Source organism: Strongylocentrotus purpuratus, unplaced genomic scaffold, assembly GCF_000002235.5.
Source record: "Strongylocentrotus purpuratus isolate Spur 01 unplaced genomic scaffold, Spur_5.0 spur5_scaffold_17, whole genome shotgun sequence".
NCBI classification, from domain to species: Eukaryota; Metazoa; Echinodermata; class Echinoidea; order Camarodonta; family Strongylocentrotidae; genus Strongylocentrotus; species Strongylocentrotus purpuratus.
This window is the reverse complement of record NW_022145602.1, coordinates 19,867,034-19,882,250: the sequence shown is the minus strand read 5'-3', so window position 1 is coordinate 19,882,250 and position 15,217 is coordinate 19,867,034. Positions and strand designations below refer to the sequence as shown.

The 15,217-nt window shown below is 40.2% G+C and overlaps 1 protein-coding gene across 6 annotated transcripts in view; it reads left to right on the top strand.

Annotated features, from left to right (window-relative positions):
* The window catches only part of LOC115917976 (L-lactate dehydrogenase-like), a 32,216-nt gene that overhangs the window by 2,361 nt on the left and 14,638 nt on the right, over positions 1–15,217 (top strand). For all 6 annotated transcript variants that reach the window (XM_030987854.1, XM_030987855.1, XM_030987856.1 and 3 more), the window contains exons 2-6: positions 402–545; positions 872–989; positions 11,682–11,792; positions 12,655–12,891; positions 13,739–13,856. In XM_030987854.1, the coding sequence (XP_030843714.1) occupies positions 417–545; positions 872–989; positions 11,682–11,792; positions 12,655–12,891; positions 13,739–13,856 (713 nt within the window). In that variant the 5' untranslated portion in view covers positions 402–416. The remainder of the gene's footprint in view (positions 1–401; positions 546–871; positions 990–11,681; positions 11,793–12,654; positions 12,892–13,738; positions 13,857–15,217) is intronic.

Genomic DNA, 15,217 nt, shown 5'->3' with positions numbered 1-15,217 from the left:
AGTAGAAAAAAAAAAAAAAAATTAATCCAAAAAAAAAAGAAAGAAAAAAACATTGTCTGCACCTTCTCCTGTTGTCACAGCGCATCTCATCCCAGTATAGCTTGGAATAGCTGCTTCAAAATTCAGGGATTACCTCATCAAGATTCAAGATCTCTATAACTATAAGTATAAGCCACCCATTTATATCCCAGTGTGAAGATTACGGTACAGATTACAGATTTTGTTGCCTGTTTCTTTAACTGGTTTAAGTTTAATTTCCATGAATATGTCTGAAATCATATTTCTTTAGTAACTTTACAAAGTCAAAGGAACAAAACAAATTTTAAACAGCAACATAAACCAAACCAGTCAATGAAAGGGACTAATAAGTTTTTTTAAATATTCTAAATTCCATTTTTCAGAACTGCAGAAACAAGATGACGACCATCACCAGTAAACTGATGGACATGGTCGTTGACCATTTAGACGACAGCTCTCCGACCAAAGTGACCATTGTTGGTGTCGGGCAAGTGGGCATGGCTTGCGCCTATAGCATTATGACACAGGTAAAAGAGTAAAAGAGGACCCGGGGAGGGGGGGGGGGGTGCCCTTTGTATCACACTGTTGGTGGTGCTTGGTGTGCATCGCTCAAATGAGCTGGCTTGTGAATACCTTCATTACTTGTGCAATTTAGGAGCATTGGCAGAATAATGCGCAGTATTGGAGAATAAGTAAACTGGAAATCTCGTAAAACTCTGGAAAACTGAAAAAGGGATCTAGTCAACCAGATGCCTTGATTTTGTTGTGTGTGTGTGTACATGTACATGTATGTAAATTTATTATAAGGACGTTCTTTATTGTAATAAGGATTCCTTTTTGTTCCTTTGCACAGAATATAGCAAGTGAAATAGCCCTGGTAGATGTGATTGCTGATAAGTTAAAAGGTGAGGTTTATGACATGCAGCACGGTCAAGCCTTCGTCAAGGGGTGCTCGGTCAAAGGAGATACAGGTAAGAAAAGCTCATTCTTTCTTTTTTAATCTTAAATAGAATATACAAGTTATACCGGTACGTAATTTGTTATTTTTAGATGGTCTTTTGGGCATTTGCACGATATGTTACAGTTACTCGCATGTAGGCTCAATAGGCTTCGCACAGGGGTGGGGCGATGTAAATACAACATGCATAAATGGGGATATACCGATGACACAGACACCAACTGCGAGTGTGGAACATCCGTGCAATCCATGTCACACCTATTACGATGTCCACTCCTAATTCACCAATGCTGCCTGGAAGACCTGGTGGCAGCAAATGAGAAGGCTCTTCAGTGTGCCAAGGCCTGGCAGAGCATTTGAGGACATGAAAGAAGAATAAAAATGTATATATCCTTTTCTTGAACATGATATTATTTATTTTTGTTGCTTGATAAATCTTTATAGATATTTATCACAACTATGAAATTTTAGATGGTTACCATTTCGTGTTTTTTTTCTTCTTCTTTCTTCTTTTTTTTTTCTTTCTTTCATTTCTTTTTTTTTTTATTTTAATTTTTTTTTTTAATTCAGTTATGAGTTCTGAGTTTTTGATCGATAGGGTGGGTGGTACATGCACAACATTACTTATTATAGGCTCTGTATAAGCTTGGCTTGTTAGAACTCTTGTGAGTAATGTGCCGCGGGATTCCATATCCTCAAACTGCTGGCGAACAGAGCAACAAGACCAAGCTCTGTAATTATTAGGATCTCTGTCCAGTAGTGCCGTGTTTGTGCCATCGAACTGGATCGACCAAATCAATTGATTCATAATATATATACATAATATTTTTCCTGTAACATGAGAGTAATTTTAATATTTTCATACTATTAATTAAATGTAATGTTAACTGTTATTGTATAATTGTTTTAAATGGGGGCACGCTACAAGAGTCCTATCTCGCACCCCGGGCAACGTGTCAAACACGGCCGGTTGTAGCAACTACTCCGAAGATCAAGATACATTAATCTTGATCTAAGGAGACACGAACGAACGAACTGGCATGTACATGTAAGACTCAGCGATGTGGTTACCAGTAGAATACATTGTCTATGCTAGCCATGGGCAGATCCAGAATTGTGTGGGGAGGGCACAATTCCCTAGCAAGGAAAAGAATGAGAGAAAAAAAAGAGAAACAAGAGAAAGGATAGAGAGGGGGAAAAAAGGTTTGAAATGTGAGAGGATGGGGGCACATGTTTAGGTTGCGTATTGACTACTGAATGGCCCGAATTCACAAGGGAGGTTTACATTTAACCCATGGTTTAAACCTTATTTACATAACCCGTGGTTTAAAATTAGCGTAAAATAAACGCAACACAGTCAAGAGGTCCAATATTAGACGCGCAAGCAAGGTACCCTAATTTTTAAACCATGGGTTATGTAAATGAAGGTTAAAACCATGGGTTAAATGTAAACCTCCTTTGTGAATTCGGGCCAATGTGTTTTATATCACTTTGGCTTTGAAAACCGTCATTGCTGCTAAGGACATGTATGCCTCCCAAGAGTTGGATTACATGCATTACCGGTACATACATTCTGTTGACTACAAAAGTAAAGAAGAAAATACAGGAAGCAAAGTAACACACTTCATGAATATTGGTAGTTCCAAGTATAAACAGGATCTACTGGGGTTTTGTAGCTACCTTTACATGTACATTATGTTAGAAGGGAAATATAGCGTGTGAAAGTGATGAAATGAAAAAGAGAGGAGAAAAAATGGAATTGAAAGTGGAAGAGATTGAAATGAAATGAAATTGTATCACACCCTTTATGAGTTCATAAAATGAATTGCACTTTAATGGCTACAGGATTATTGGACCTCCTGTGAAGGATTGGGGGGGGGGGGGGGGGGAGCAGGGTGGTCCACAAACTAAAATTGAAAAATGCAAATTGGAATGTGGAAGGAGTATGAACAGGGGGGCGTTTCACAAAACTTGTCATTAGTGACAAATGACAGATTTTGTTATAAGCTACTGAAATCCTTGCTTCTGATTGGTTATCAGCAGATTTGTCACTGATTTTTGTCATTGAAAAGAGGCTTTGTGAAACGGGTCCCTGATGTATGTGAAGCATAGCAGGACATCCTTGTGGCCAGCTAGGCTCTAGGGCATGCGGGCTACAGGGTTTTTTAGCTGCCCTTTGATAAGGCTGCCGGAGGCTAAAACTAGGGTAATAATTTCCAAAGCTCTTTGGAAGCGCAGAGAGATGTTATTTCATAACGTATTATGGGCTATACAAGAACTGAACTATTATTATTATTATTATTTTGAACCATTCTCAATCAAATTTATGACTTTTAAATATTTCATAAATAATTTTTGGTTGGAAATGAATATGTACAGTTAGAAATCAAACCTGTTCAATAATTATTCAAACCTGTCACTGTCACATGCTGAAGCATCTTTTGGATGAATTTTAGATAAAAACACTTTACGGTAATACAAGATTGACTTGCACCTTTAAGTGAACATGTACCTACAGTGTACTTCAATGTACACCATTTTAGAATGTGAGCCGTGTCACATTCTCTTAAGGTGCTTCTGTCGATTGATGTCTTTGCCATGCCATCTCAAGTGTTCATCTGATAGAGATGCATTCCCCTCTCAAGTTTGCCTGAATAAATTACTGAAGGAAGCAAGTGCCAATTTGCTAGTTTTGAGAATTTTGTATTTACATGTATTAGAGAAAAAATGCCCTAAAGAACCAAGACAATCGTCCTTGTACAGTTAGTTTCCCTTTGCAAAATTTACACAACAGTCAGTGAAATTTAGACTTCATTGCTTTCATAGTAATTTTAATATCGGGAAAAATGTGACTTGTGTCCTTTTGTTTAGTAGGCCATGAGCATAGAACATGAAACAGATAGAGACAAAGGGAGGGAGGAGGGAGATGGAACAGAGAGGGGGGACCGTTGGGAGGGGGAAAGTGAGACAGACAGAATACAGGATAGACAGGGAAGGAGGGGTGGGGGGCATGAGCATGGAACATGAAACAGATTGAGACAAAGAGAGGAAGGGAAGGGAGATGTAACAAGAGAGGGGGACCGTTGGGAGGGGGAAAGTGAGACAGACAGAATACAGGATAGACAGGGAAGGAGGGGGTGGGGCATGAGCATGGAAACATGAAACACGATTGAGACAAAGGGAGGGAGGGAAGGGAGATGGAACAAGAGAGGGGGACCGTTGGGAGGGGGAAAGTGAGACAGACAGAATACTGGATATACAGGGTAGGAGGGGGTGGGGGCATGAGCATAGAACATGAAACAGATGGAGACAAAGGGAGGGAGGGAAGGGAGATGGAACAAGAGAGGGGGAACCGTTGGGAGGGGGAAAGTGAGACAGACAGAACAGGATAGACAGGGAAGGAGGGGGTGGGGCATGAACATGAAACAGATTGAGACAAAGAGAGGAAGGGAAGGGAGATGGAACAAGAGAGGGGGACCGTTGGGAGGGGGAAATGAGACAGACAGAATACAGGATAGACAGGGAAGGATGGGGTGGGGCATGAACATGAAACAGATTGAGACAAAGAGAGGAAGGGAAGGGAGATGGAACAAGAGAGGGGGACCGTTGGGAGGGGAAAGTGAGACAGACAGAATACTGGATATACAGGGTAGGAGGGGGTGGGGGCATGAGCATAGAACATGAAACAGATGGAGAAAAGGGAGGGAGGGAAGGGAGATGGAACAAGAGAGGGGGACCGTTGGGAGGGGGAAAGTGAGACAGACAGAAGACAGGATAGACAGGGAAGGAGGGGTGGGGGCATGAGCATAGAACATGAAACAGATAGAGACAAAGAGAGGGAGGGTAGGGAGATGGAACAAGAGAGGGGACGTTGGGAGGGGGAAAGTGAGACAGACAGAATACTGGATAGACAGGGAAGGAGGGGGTGGGGCATGAACATGGAACATGAAACAGATTGAGACAAAGGGAGGGAGGGAAGGGAGATGGAACAAGAGAGGGGGACCGTTAGGAGGGGGAAAGTGAGACAGACAGAATACAGGATAGACAGGAAGGAGGGGGTGGGGTATGAGCATGGAACATGAAACAGATAGAGACAAAGGGAGGAGGGAAGGGAGATGGAACAAGAGAGTGGGACCGTTGTGAGGGAGAAAGTGAGACAGACAGAATACTGGATAGACAGGGAGGAGGGGGTGGGGCATGAACATGGAACATGAAACAGATAGAGACAAAGGGAGGAGGGAAGGGAGATGGAACAAGAGAGGGGGACCGTTGGGAGGGGGAAGTGAGACAGACAGAATACAGGATAGACAGGGAAGGAGGGTGGGGCATGATCATGGAACATGAAACAGATAGAGACAAAGGGAGGGAGGGAAGGGAGATGGAACAAGAGGGGGACCGTTGGGAGGGGAAAGTGAGACAGACAGAATACTGGATAGACAGGGAAGGAGGGGGTGGGGGCATGAACATGGAACATGAAACAGATAGAGACAAAGGGAGGGAGAGAAGGGAGATGGAACAAGAGAGGGGGACCGTTGGGAGGGAGAAAGTGAGACAGACAGAAAACTGGATAGACAGGGAAGGAGGGGTGGGGCATGAACATGGAAACATGAAACAGATAGAGACAAAGGGAGGGAGGGAAGGGAGATGGAACAAGAAAGGGGGACCGTTGGGAGGGAGAAAGTGAGACAGACAGAATACAGGGTAGACAGGGAAGGAGAGGGTGGGGCATGAGCATGGAACATGAAACAGATAGAGACAAAGGGAGGGAGGGAAGGGAGATGGAACAAGAAGGGGGACCGTTGGGAGGGAGAAAGTGAGACAGACAGAATACAGGGTAGACAGGGAAGGAGAGGGTGGGGCATGAGCATGGAACATGAAACAGATAGAGACAAAGGGAGGGAGGGAAGGGAGATGGAACAAGAGAGGGGGACCGTTGGGGAGGGGGAAAGTGAAGACAGACAGAATACAGGATAGACAGGGAAGGAGGGGGTGGGGCATGAACATGGAACATGAAACAGATAGAGACAAGGGAGGGAGGGAAGGGAGATGGAACAAGAAAGGGGGACCGTTGGGAGGGAGAAAGTGAGACAGACAGAATACAGGATAGACAGGGAAGGAGGGGGTGGGGCATGAACATGGAACATGAAACAGATAGAGACAAAGGGAGGGAGGGAAGGGAGATGGAACAAGAAAGGGGGACCGTTGGGAGGAGAAAGTGAGACAGACAGAATACAGGATAGACAGGGAGGAGGGGGTGGGGCATGAACATGGAACATGAAACAGAGACAAAGGGAGGGAGGGAAGGGAGATGGAACAAGAGAGGGGGACCGTTGGGAGGGGGAAAGTGAGACAGACAGAATACAGGATAGACAGGGTAGGAGGGGTGGGGCATGAGCATGGAACATGAAACAGATTGAGACAAGAGAGGGAGGGAAGGGAGATGGAACAAGAGAGGGGGACCGTTGGGAGGGAGAAAGTGAGACAGACAGAATACAGGGTAGACAGGGAAGGAGAGGGTGGGGCATGAGCATGGAACATGAAACAGATAGAGACAAAGAGAGGGAGGGAAGGGAGATGGAACAAGAGAGGGGGGCCGTTGGGAGGGGGAAAGTGAGACAGACAGAATACTGGATAGACAGGGAAGGAGGAGGTGGGGGCATGAACTTGAAACAGATCGAGACAAAGAGAGGGAGGGAAGGAGATGGAACAAGAGAGGGGACCGTTGGAGGGAGAAAGTGAGACAGACAGAATACTGGATAGACAGGGAAGGAGGAGGTGGGGGCATGAACTTGAAACAGATCGAGACAAAGAGAGGGAGGGAAGGGAGATGGAACAAGAGAGGGGACCGTTGGGATGGAGAAAGTGAGACAGACAGAATACTGGATAGACAGGGAAGGAGGAGGTGGGGATAGGGGGGGGGGGGAGTAGAGAGATAGTATAGAACAGGAGAGTGGAACCAATGGGGTTGATGGAATAAAGACAACAAAGCAGGTAGAGAGAAAGAGAGAGAGAGAGAGAGAGAGAGCTGGAGAAACAGCGTAGGAAGATTGCGTTTTATTTCCTCCTTTAGATGTGGGGACTGTAGAGATATAAGTTACCACTGAAGTACGTTGTTTCTTTGATTTGAAAACAATTACCCATACTCCACAGACTCCACAATATTTGAGAATTGATCCTGATATAATTCCCCCCCCCCCCCCCCCCCCCCCCCCCCCTCTGAGTGCAGTTTGTCTGCTCTTGTTAATAGGACAATGAAGAATTGATCATCTCCATTAAAGGTATAGACCAGTTCTGGTCATGCGATTGCACTGTGAAAGAAACGTGGAATCAATCAAAATGATACAAAATTTGGCCCAGTCTTGGTAAAGTTACAAGCACTGTACACAGACACATGTATATAGGACTACCCTTTATCTATCCAGTCCAGATATAATAATTTACCAAATATATCAATTAGTAGGAGGTTTCCCGGCAAAATTTGTATCATCAAGTATTGGTAAAAAACTTATTCTTTCACATGATTGGTAATAAGAGCTTCCATTTCATTTTTTGAAATGGCAGCGTTTCCAAAACTGGTACTTTAGTACTGGTCATGCGATTGCATTGTGAAAGAAAAGGTGTGGAAAGGATCAGAAACAGTTGATCATGTAGCATGTAAGTATTGGTGTGCACTGCAAGGTTCTGGAGTCATCAAAATCATAATAAATTTGACCGAGTCTTGGTAAAGTAACAAGCACTCACATAGAAAGCTATATATGGGACAACACACATGGTGTCGGGGCTAGTACTACCTTGATTTCCTTGTCTTTCTATGCTCATTACTCAGCCAGTATACATTTTCTTCCAACATTGTTTGGCACATGTCATTTATTTGTAATCATGAACATTCAGTGTAAGTTTCGTTTGATTCTGTGAGAATATTTTTTATTTTTTTTTACCAGTACTGGAGTTTATCTTTAAGGTTCTTTTTCATCCATGCACTCACATCATTGGGGGCTATATGTAGGCCTCCAAGTACATGCATTTGTTTTGCTGTTTGGTATTATGTACTGCTTATTAAATTACACATAAAGCTACACATGTACAGGTGTATACCAGGTGTATACCAGGTGACGAAAGAGACCTCTGCGATACTCATTTTAGATAAAAGGTGGTATGCAGAAATATATCCCAGATGACATTTTACTCTTTGTACAGGGTACATGGACATGTTCATGTACATCTACATGTATAACAGTCGGTCTTCTCATGGACCTAATCCCAGGTCGAAATTCCATTGGGATCCGATCCTATTGGACCATCAGAAACCATTAGAGCTATTGGTGTCTAATGGTTTCAATAGGGAAAGTGAAATGATGGACCCACAGAAACCATTAGAAAATATCTATTGGACCAACACAAACCAACAGAAAAAATGCTGATGGACCAATAGAAAGCTTCTATTGGACCAGCATCCACCCATGTCTTCTATGGGTTTGTGTTGGTCCATTAGATATGTTCTTCTATGATGGGTTTCTGTTGGTCCATTAGATATTTTCTATGGGTTCCTGTTGGTCCACTAGCGATCTTTCTATGGGTTTCTAATGGTCCCATATTCTGAATTCCCTATTGAAACCAATAGTCCAATGGCTTCTATTGGTAAATCAATAATGATCAATCCAAATCGATTTTAGCAACTGTCCACCAAAAAAAAGTATATTCTAACCTCAATTGCATTAACTCCATCACATAGATCACTTGAAGTGAGTTTAAGAATATCCTTTATTTTAACAGAAGGCTTTTACTATTGTATATAATAAACATACATGAATTGTTTCTTGGTTAGTATTTTATAGTAATCATTATAATCAATATATCTATTGCTAAAACGTGAATGAAATTGTAACATGATTAAACAAATAATCTATTGGTCATTAGTTGCCAAAAGAAAATAAAAATCACAAAATTGATGTACATTGTCATAAGTTGCTTAACAAATTATGATAAATTTAATTTTCTGTGAACACGTATAAAGTAATCATGAATATGCATGAGATAGATTTAGCTGTTGATTTCTATTGGTTTCTATTAGACCTATTGGTTTCTATTGGTCCTATTGGTCCTATCGGTTCTATTGGTTTCTATGGGTCTTATTGGTTTAAATTGGTCCTATTGGTTTCTATTGGTCCTATTGGTCCTATTGGTCCTATCGGTTCTATTGGTTTCTATTGGTCTTATTGGTTTATATTGGTCCTATTGGTTTCTATTGGTCCTATTGGTCCTATTGGTTTCTATTGGTCTTATTGGTTTCTATTGGTCCTATTGGTTTCTATTGGTCATATTGGTTTCTATTTCTATTGGTTTCTATGCTATTGGTTTCTATTGGTTTCTGATGGTTTGAATGGTTTCTATTGGATTCAATTCTATGGGTCCAACAGAAACCAATAGACTCCAACAGAAACCATTAGAGACCAATAGAATTTTTCTAATGGTCTCTATTGGTCTCTATGGGATTTTCGACCTGGGATACAAATGGTCTACTTGTAGTGGGCTCTCATATGGAATTTGATACCATTCAGGTGTTTACCCATTAACAGGTGTTAATTGTCGATCCCCAGGATCAGCCTTTAGTTATTATATCCAACAGGCCTTATGTAATGCTAGAGTTCATAGACCACCCATCCCCCATATTATGGTTAAGTAGTTATGTTAATTTGTACTGCACCTGAAGGCTCTCTGAGAGTGAGAGACTAATTAGGGGTATTTCTTGATGGTATCATTGGTTGAGACATTTTGTCACTATGAATATGACTGACAAAGAAAGCGGACAAAATATACAGTTCCTCAGGTAGACAAAGGAACATCCCTTCACTGCTATTATGTAAAAAGGTGAATATGCATGTGACGCCTGTTCTACACATTTTTACATAATAGCAGTGAAGGGATGCTCCTTTGTCTACATGAGGAACTGTATATTTTGTCCGTTTTCTTTGTCAGTCATATTCATAGTGTGTACACCCGTTAATGGTCTTTTCACCAAATCTGATCAGTGGTATTGGCGAGTTTTGACCTCCTGCACATGGCTACGTGACAACCACCTCTCTTTGAAATAGATTCAATAGCTCAAAATCATACATTATTGAATAAAGAGTATCCAAAACCTACATGTTTATTTTCTGGAATGTTTAAATTTTTGAAGTTACATGTACAATGTACAGGGTGTAGCTCAGAATATATATGTTCCTTGGTATTGCACAATTAATTATATAGTGCTAGCCACTATTTCTTTCGGTGAAATCATGTACATTAAAACAAATGTACTATTAGATCAGTTTAATGAAGTCCCCAAAATACAAAAAAGAAAAAGAGGTTGTTGACTCTGTCTTTCTGAATACCACTGTGGACAGTATACAGATATTGACTGGCAGGGGGTGTACCGTAATATAACATTCTTTGGACTGCTGAAGGAAGTTGTATTTTCCGACTCTGTTTTTTGCTATGGCAGGCAGCCATTAATAACAAACTCGTTTAATCAAATTATGGAAATGCCTTGTGATTACTGATTTTCTGTTCTGGAGCTTTGCAGCTCTGTCACTATCACCCCTGTTATATACCGGTACTTGTTATTTCTAATGACTCAAGTAGCTTCCTTGACTGCACAATCAATGAGGAAGCTACATCTCACCTCATCCTCTTGTTCTCAAGACAAAGAGAAAAGAAACACAAAAAGTATAACAACAAGGAATAAAATGGCATTATGTCGAAGCATTTTAGAGACTTAAAGGGAACCAAAACCTTTACACTAAGTTACTTTTATTGTAAAGTTTAAAAGATTTCACAAAATTTCACAATTTTTTTGTTTTCTTCGCATTTATTTATGTTCTTGATCCGACTTCATAACATGTGAAGTAGAATATCATTTTGCTTTCTATATCTTGCTTTCAGGGGAGTAGATTATCTTAATCACAAGAAAGAAGGAAAAACATGAAATTTGATTTTGATGTACAAAAGGCATGGAGAGTTGTCCACAGATGATGTCAGCAAATTGAATACCGCCCTCTAGTGACTAGTCATTTCAAAAAGCTCTAACTTCCTTATTTCTTGCCCGATTTTGTTCAAATTTTCACTGATATTTTTCAAATATCTTAAACTTTACAATAAAAGTAACTTAGTATGAAGGTTTTGGTTCCCTTTAAAGAGATACATCTAAAAGTACATTGAAATTCTCAAGAGTATCACAGACTAGAGCATCAGAGTAAATTAGTATGTAAGCTTGTGTTCTCACATGTACGAGCATTTTTAAATTTCCTTACAAAAAAGTATTATCGCTAAATGTTTGTTTGTTTGATCTTATTTTTGTGTTAAAAAAAAACAAATACAAGGTTATACACAATACATGATCTACATAGCAAATCATGAGGGAGAGAGGGAGGGAAGGAGAGTTTGATACATTGTGTTCAATGTACATGTATATGAAAATTCTGCAAACAGTTTGAGAGATGGAAAATACATACTATGATCATGGGATAATCATTTTCAAATTGTACTGCAAAGGGATGAATTGACCAGACTCAACATGAAAAAATGAATTAAAAGAGAAGAAATCGACTATGTTTTGTTGGAAAACTTATACTTGAATTCTAGGAAGTGTTACTCTTAATCTACATGTGAATTTGATGTTGGTCTGTCTTGAAGTTTACCCACATTTCTGTTTGTTTTCCTCCAGATTACAAAGTAACCGCTGGATCTAGACTATGTATTATTACTGCTGGAGCTAGGCAGAGAGAGGGAGAGAGCAGGCTTAATCTAGTACAAAGAAATGTCAAAATATTTGAAGGTAATATTAATGATGATGATGATGATGATGATTAATGATACAAATGTTGATAGCAATGGTAATGAATTGACGATTTTTATATTAACTATAATGATGATGATGTTAATTTGTAGAAATAAGAGTATAGACCACAACAACAATGACAACATCAGTAACAGCAGCAAATCACATTAAGTAGAATGATAAGTGCTCTGTATAATAATAAGTAATACAATAATTGGTAGACATAACAAGTGTTTCACATGTTTTTACTATATATGTACATCTACAGACAGACAATTAAACCCGGCTACATGTCTGTGGCTTTAGCCTCTGTGTTGAATTACTTGAAAATCCCTTTATAAGGTAAGTACGTACATGTAAAACCTTGTTTGAATACAGAATAAACACTTTAGCAATCAAAGTACATGTAATAGGTAATATATAGAATTGAATGCCTATTCAACTCCAAAACAGCTTACACAATATATATGCAGAAGAAAAAGAATAAGAAAATACATGTGTATTATGTTAGGAGTTATGACAAAATGATCCTATCAATTTCTAAGTAAATTCTTTTAAAGCACCACTGCACTACTTACATGTATAACTACTTGCACCCTCGTTATAGCAAACAATGCCTAATCTGTGACCATTGGTCCCTCATGATCCTCCCTTTTATTATGTTAATTGAGAGCCGCTTTGATGAGATAAACACCTGGTAGTGACCATGCAGGGAGGTCTAATCCCCCCTGGCCAAACTAGTGCAGTGGGGTTTTAAATGAAATTGCTTGACCACTACTTACTATCATCTCTAAACAGTCAGTATATGTCGTTATGTTTATAAATAACACCATTTTCCTGCATGTATGCTATCTCACAGGTATTGTTCCCAATCTCGTGCGCTACAGTCCAAACACAGTTCTTCTCGTCGTCTCCAATCCCGTTGATATTCTCACATACGTTGCATGGAAACTGAGCGGCTTGCCATCAAACAGGGTCATAGGTTCAGGGACCAACTTGGACACGGCACGCTTCCGATTCCTCCTCGGAGAAAAACTAGGGATAGCGCCCTCTAGTGTCCATGGGTACATCATCGGGGAGCATGGTGATTCAAGCGGTAAGCCCCAGGGGGGCGTTTCATGAAACAATTAGTCGTTGGTTTTCACCGACTAATATCATGTTCACTGACAATTTAGTCAGCACTGACTAAATTTGACCAATCACAGGCCTGGAAAATAGTCGGTGACAAAAGAATTGTCGGTGAACATGATATTAGTCGGTGAAAACCACTGACTTACCGCATGGTGATTCAAGCGGTAAGCCCCAGGGGGGCGTATCATGAAACAATTAGTCAGTGGTTTTCATTGATTCCATTATAGCTATGGTAGTGTTGTAATTGAGAACTTGGACTGGTAGTCGATTCAATGCAGTTTATTGTGTGAACAAACCCTTATCATACCTGCCAATCCTTCCGAATAATCCGGAATATTCAGATTTTCTGGATTTTTAGGACCTAAAATTGCAGAATATTCTGATTTGTCAAAATTCTGTTTTGTTGTTGTTTTGTTTGTTGCTAAAGCCAAATTAAGCTAGTTTTATCATGTGCCGAGATTTGAGAGTTTATGTATTGTGTGCGTTGAATAGCTGCAAGATCGAGCAGCGAATTTGTATTCACTTTTTTGTACAGATTTACTGTGTATTGCCAGTTACACTGCCGCTGCATGTGCGAACGCCTGTTAAGGGTACAGATTTCTTATTTTCGAAGGCATACCGTGCTAGAAATTCCTAATTCTTATTTTCAAATGTTGGCAGGTATGTCTAATACAGATCTAAGTACATTGAAGATTGTTGATCTGTTCATATTCTAAGGGAATGGACATGTACACATTGCTGCTTCTGAGATGGCACAACTTATGATATCAATTCACATGAATTCATGAATTATGCATCCCTTTTCATTGCAGTTGCTGTGTGGTCATCAACAACAGTAGCAGGAGTGAGCCTTCAGCAACTCGACCCTGAGATAGGCACTGTCAAGGATCCTGAGAATATGCACCAAGTTCATCAAGAAGTCATAGACAGGTAATCATGTAGACCAGTGACCATGTAGACCAGTGACCATGTGGACCAGTGATCATGTAGACCAGTGATCATGTAGACCAGTGACCATGTAGACCAGTGACCATGTAGACCAGTGACCATGTGGACCAGTGATCATGTGGACCAGTGATCATGTAGACCAGTGATCATGTAGACCAGTGACCATGTAGACCAGTGACCATGTGGACCAGTGATCATGTGGACCAGTGATCATGTAGACCAGTGATCATGTAGACCAGTGACCATGTAGACCAGTGACCATGTAGACCAGTGATCATGTAGACCAGTGATCATGTAGACCAGTGACCATGTAGACCAGTGATCATGTAGACCAGTGATCATGTAGACCAGTGATCATGTAGACCAGTGATCATGCAGACCAGTGATCATGTAGACCAGTGATCATGTAGACCAGTGATCATGTAGACCAGTGATCATGTAGACCAGTGATCATGTAGACCAGTGATCATGTAGACCAGTGATCATGCAGACCAGTGATCATGTAGACCAGTGATCATGTAGACCAGTGATCATGTAGACCAGTGATCATGTAGACCAGTGATCATGTAGACCAGTGATGTGCTACAGGGTCATGTCCCTCAGTAATATTTTCTTTGAACTTATTTCATCAAAGATACGGTCATGGTTAGCTTTATTTTGGGTACAGGGATGAAGTTAAGGATAGCATTTGTAAGAAATGGACGCTGAAACCCGTGCGGTTTAATTGTGGGACCTCTAATTAGGCACGATAGCACCCCTGAGAAAATATTGTTGTTAGATATGCCCTCAGAAAGGCTCAGGGCCACATTTCTTAAAATATGTTATCAGTATTAAACAAGTGTCACTTTTTTTAAAACAAATTGGCTTTCAGCCAATCAGATGCAACGATATCAGTAGCTTCTAACAGCTAAATTGCAATTGGTTATGGATAAACAGTTTTTTAAACTGGGCCCTGCAACAAACTTTTAGTACAGGCACTAAATGTAATAAGAAGTCTTGGGTTATAGATGAGCATCTAAATTCTCAAATAGGCACTAAAAAGTATTGTTATCTCATTGTACATTTCAAAGGATATTCTGCTTTTTGTTTAAATACAGTGGAGCTACCATCATTATTTTTTCTCTTTCTTTATTGAAAATTTTATTGAAAATCTCTGAATAACATATTTGAATACATGTACAAATGAATATTATATAATACTTCAGAATTAGATATACATAATGAATATCAACCATAATAAGCGATTACTGAAAGCGTAAGCACATTGATAATAGTAATATGATAATAATAATACTGTTAATACAAAACATAGATTTAAAAAAACAATGCAACATCATGACTGA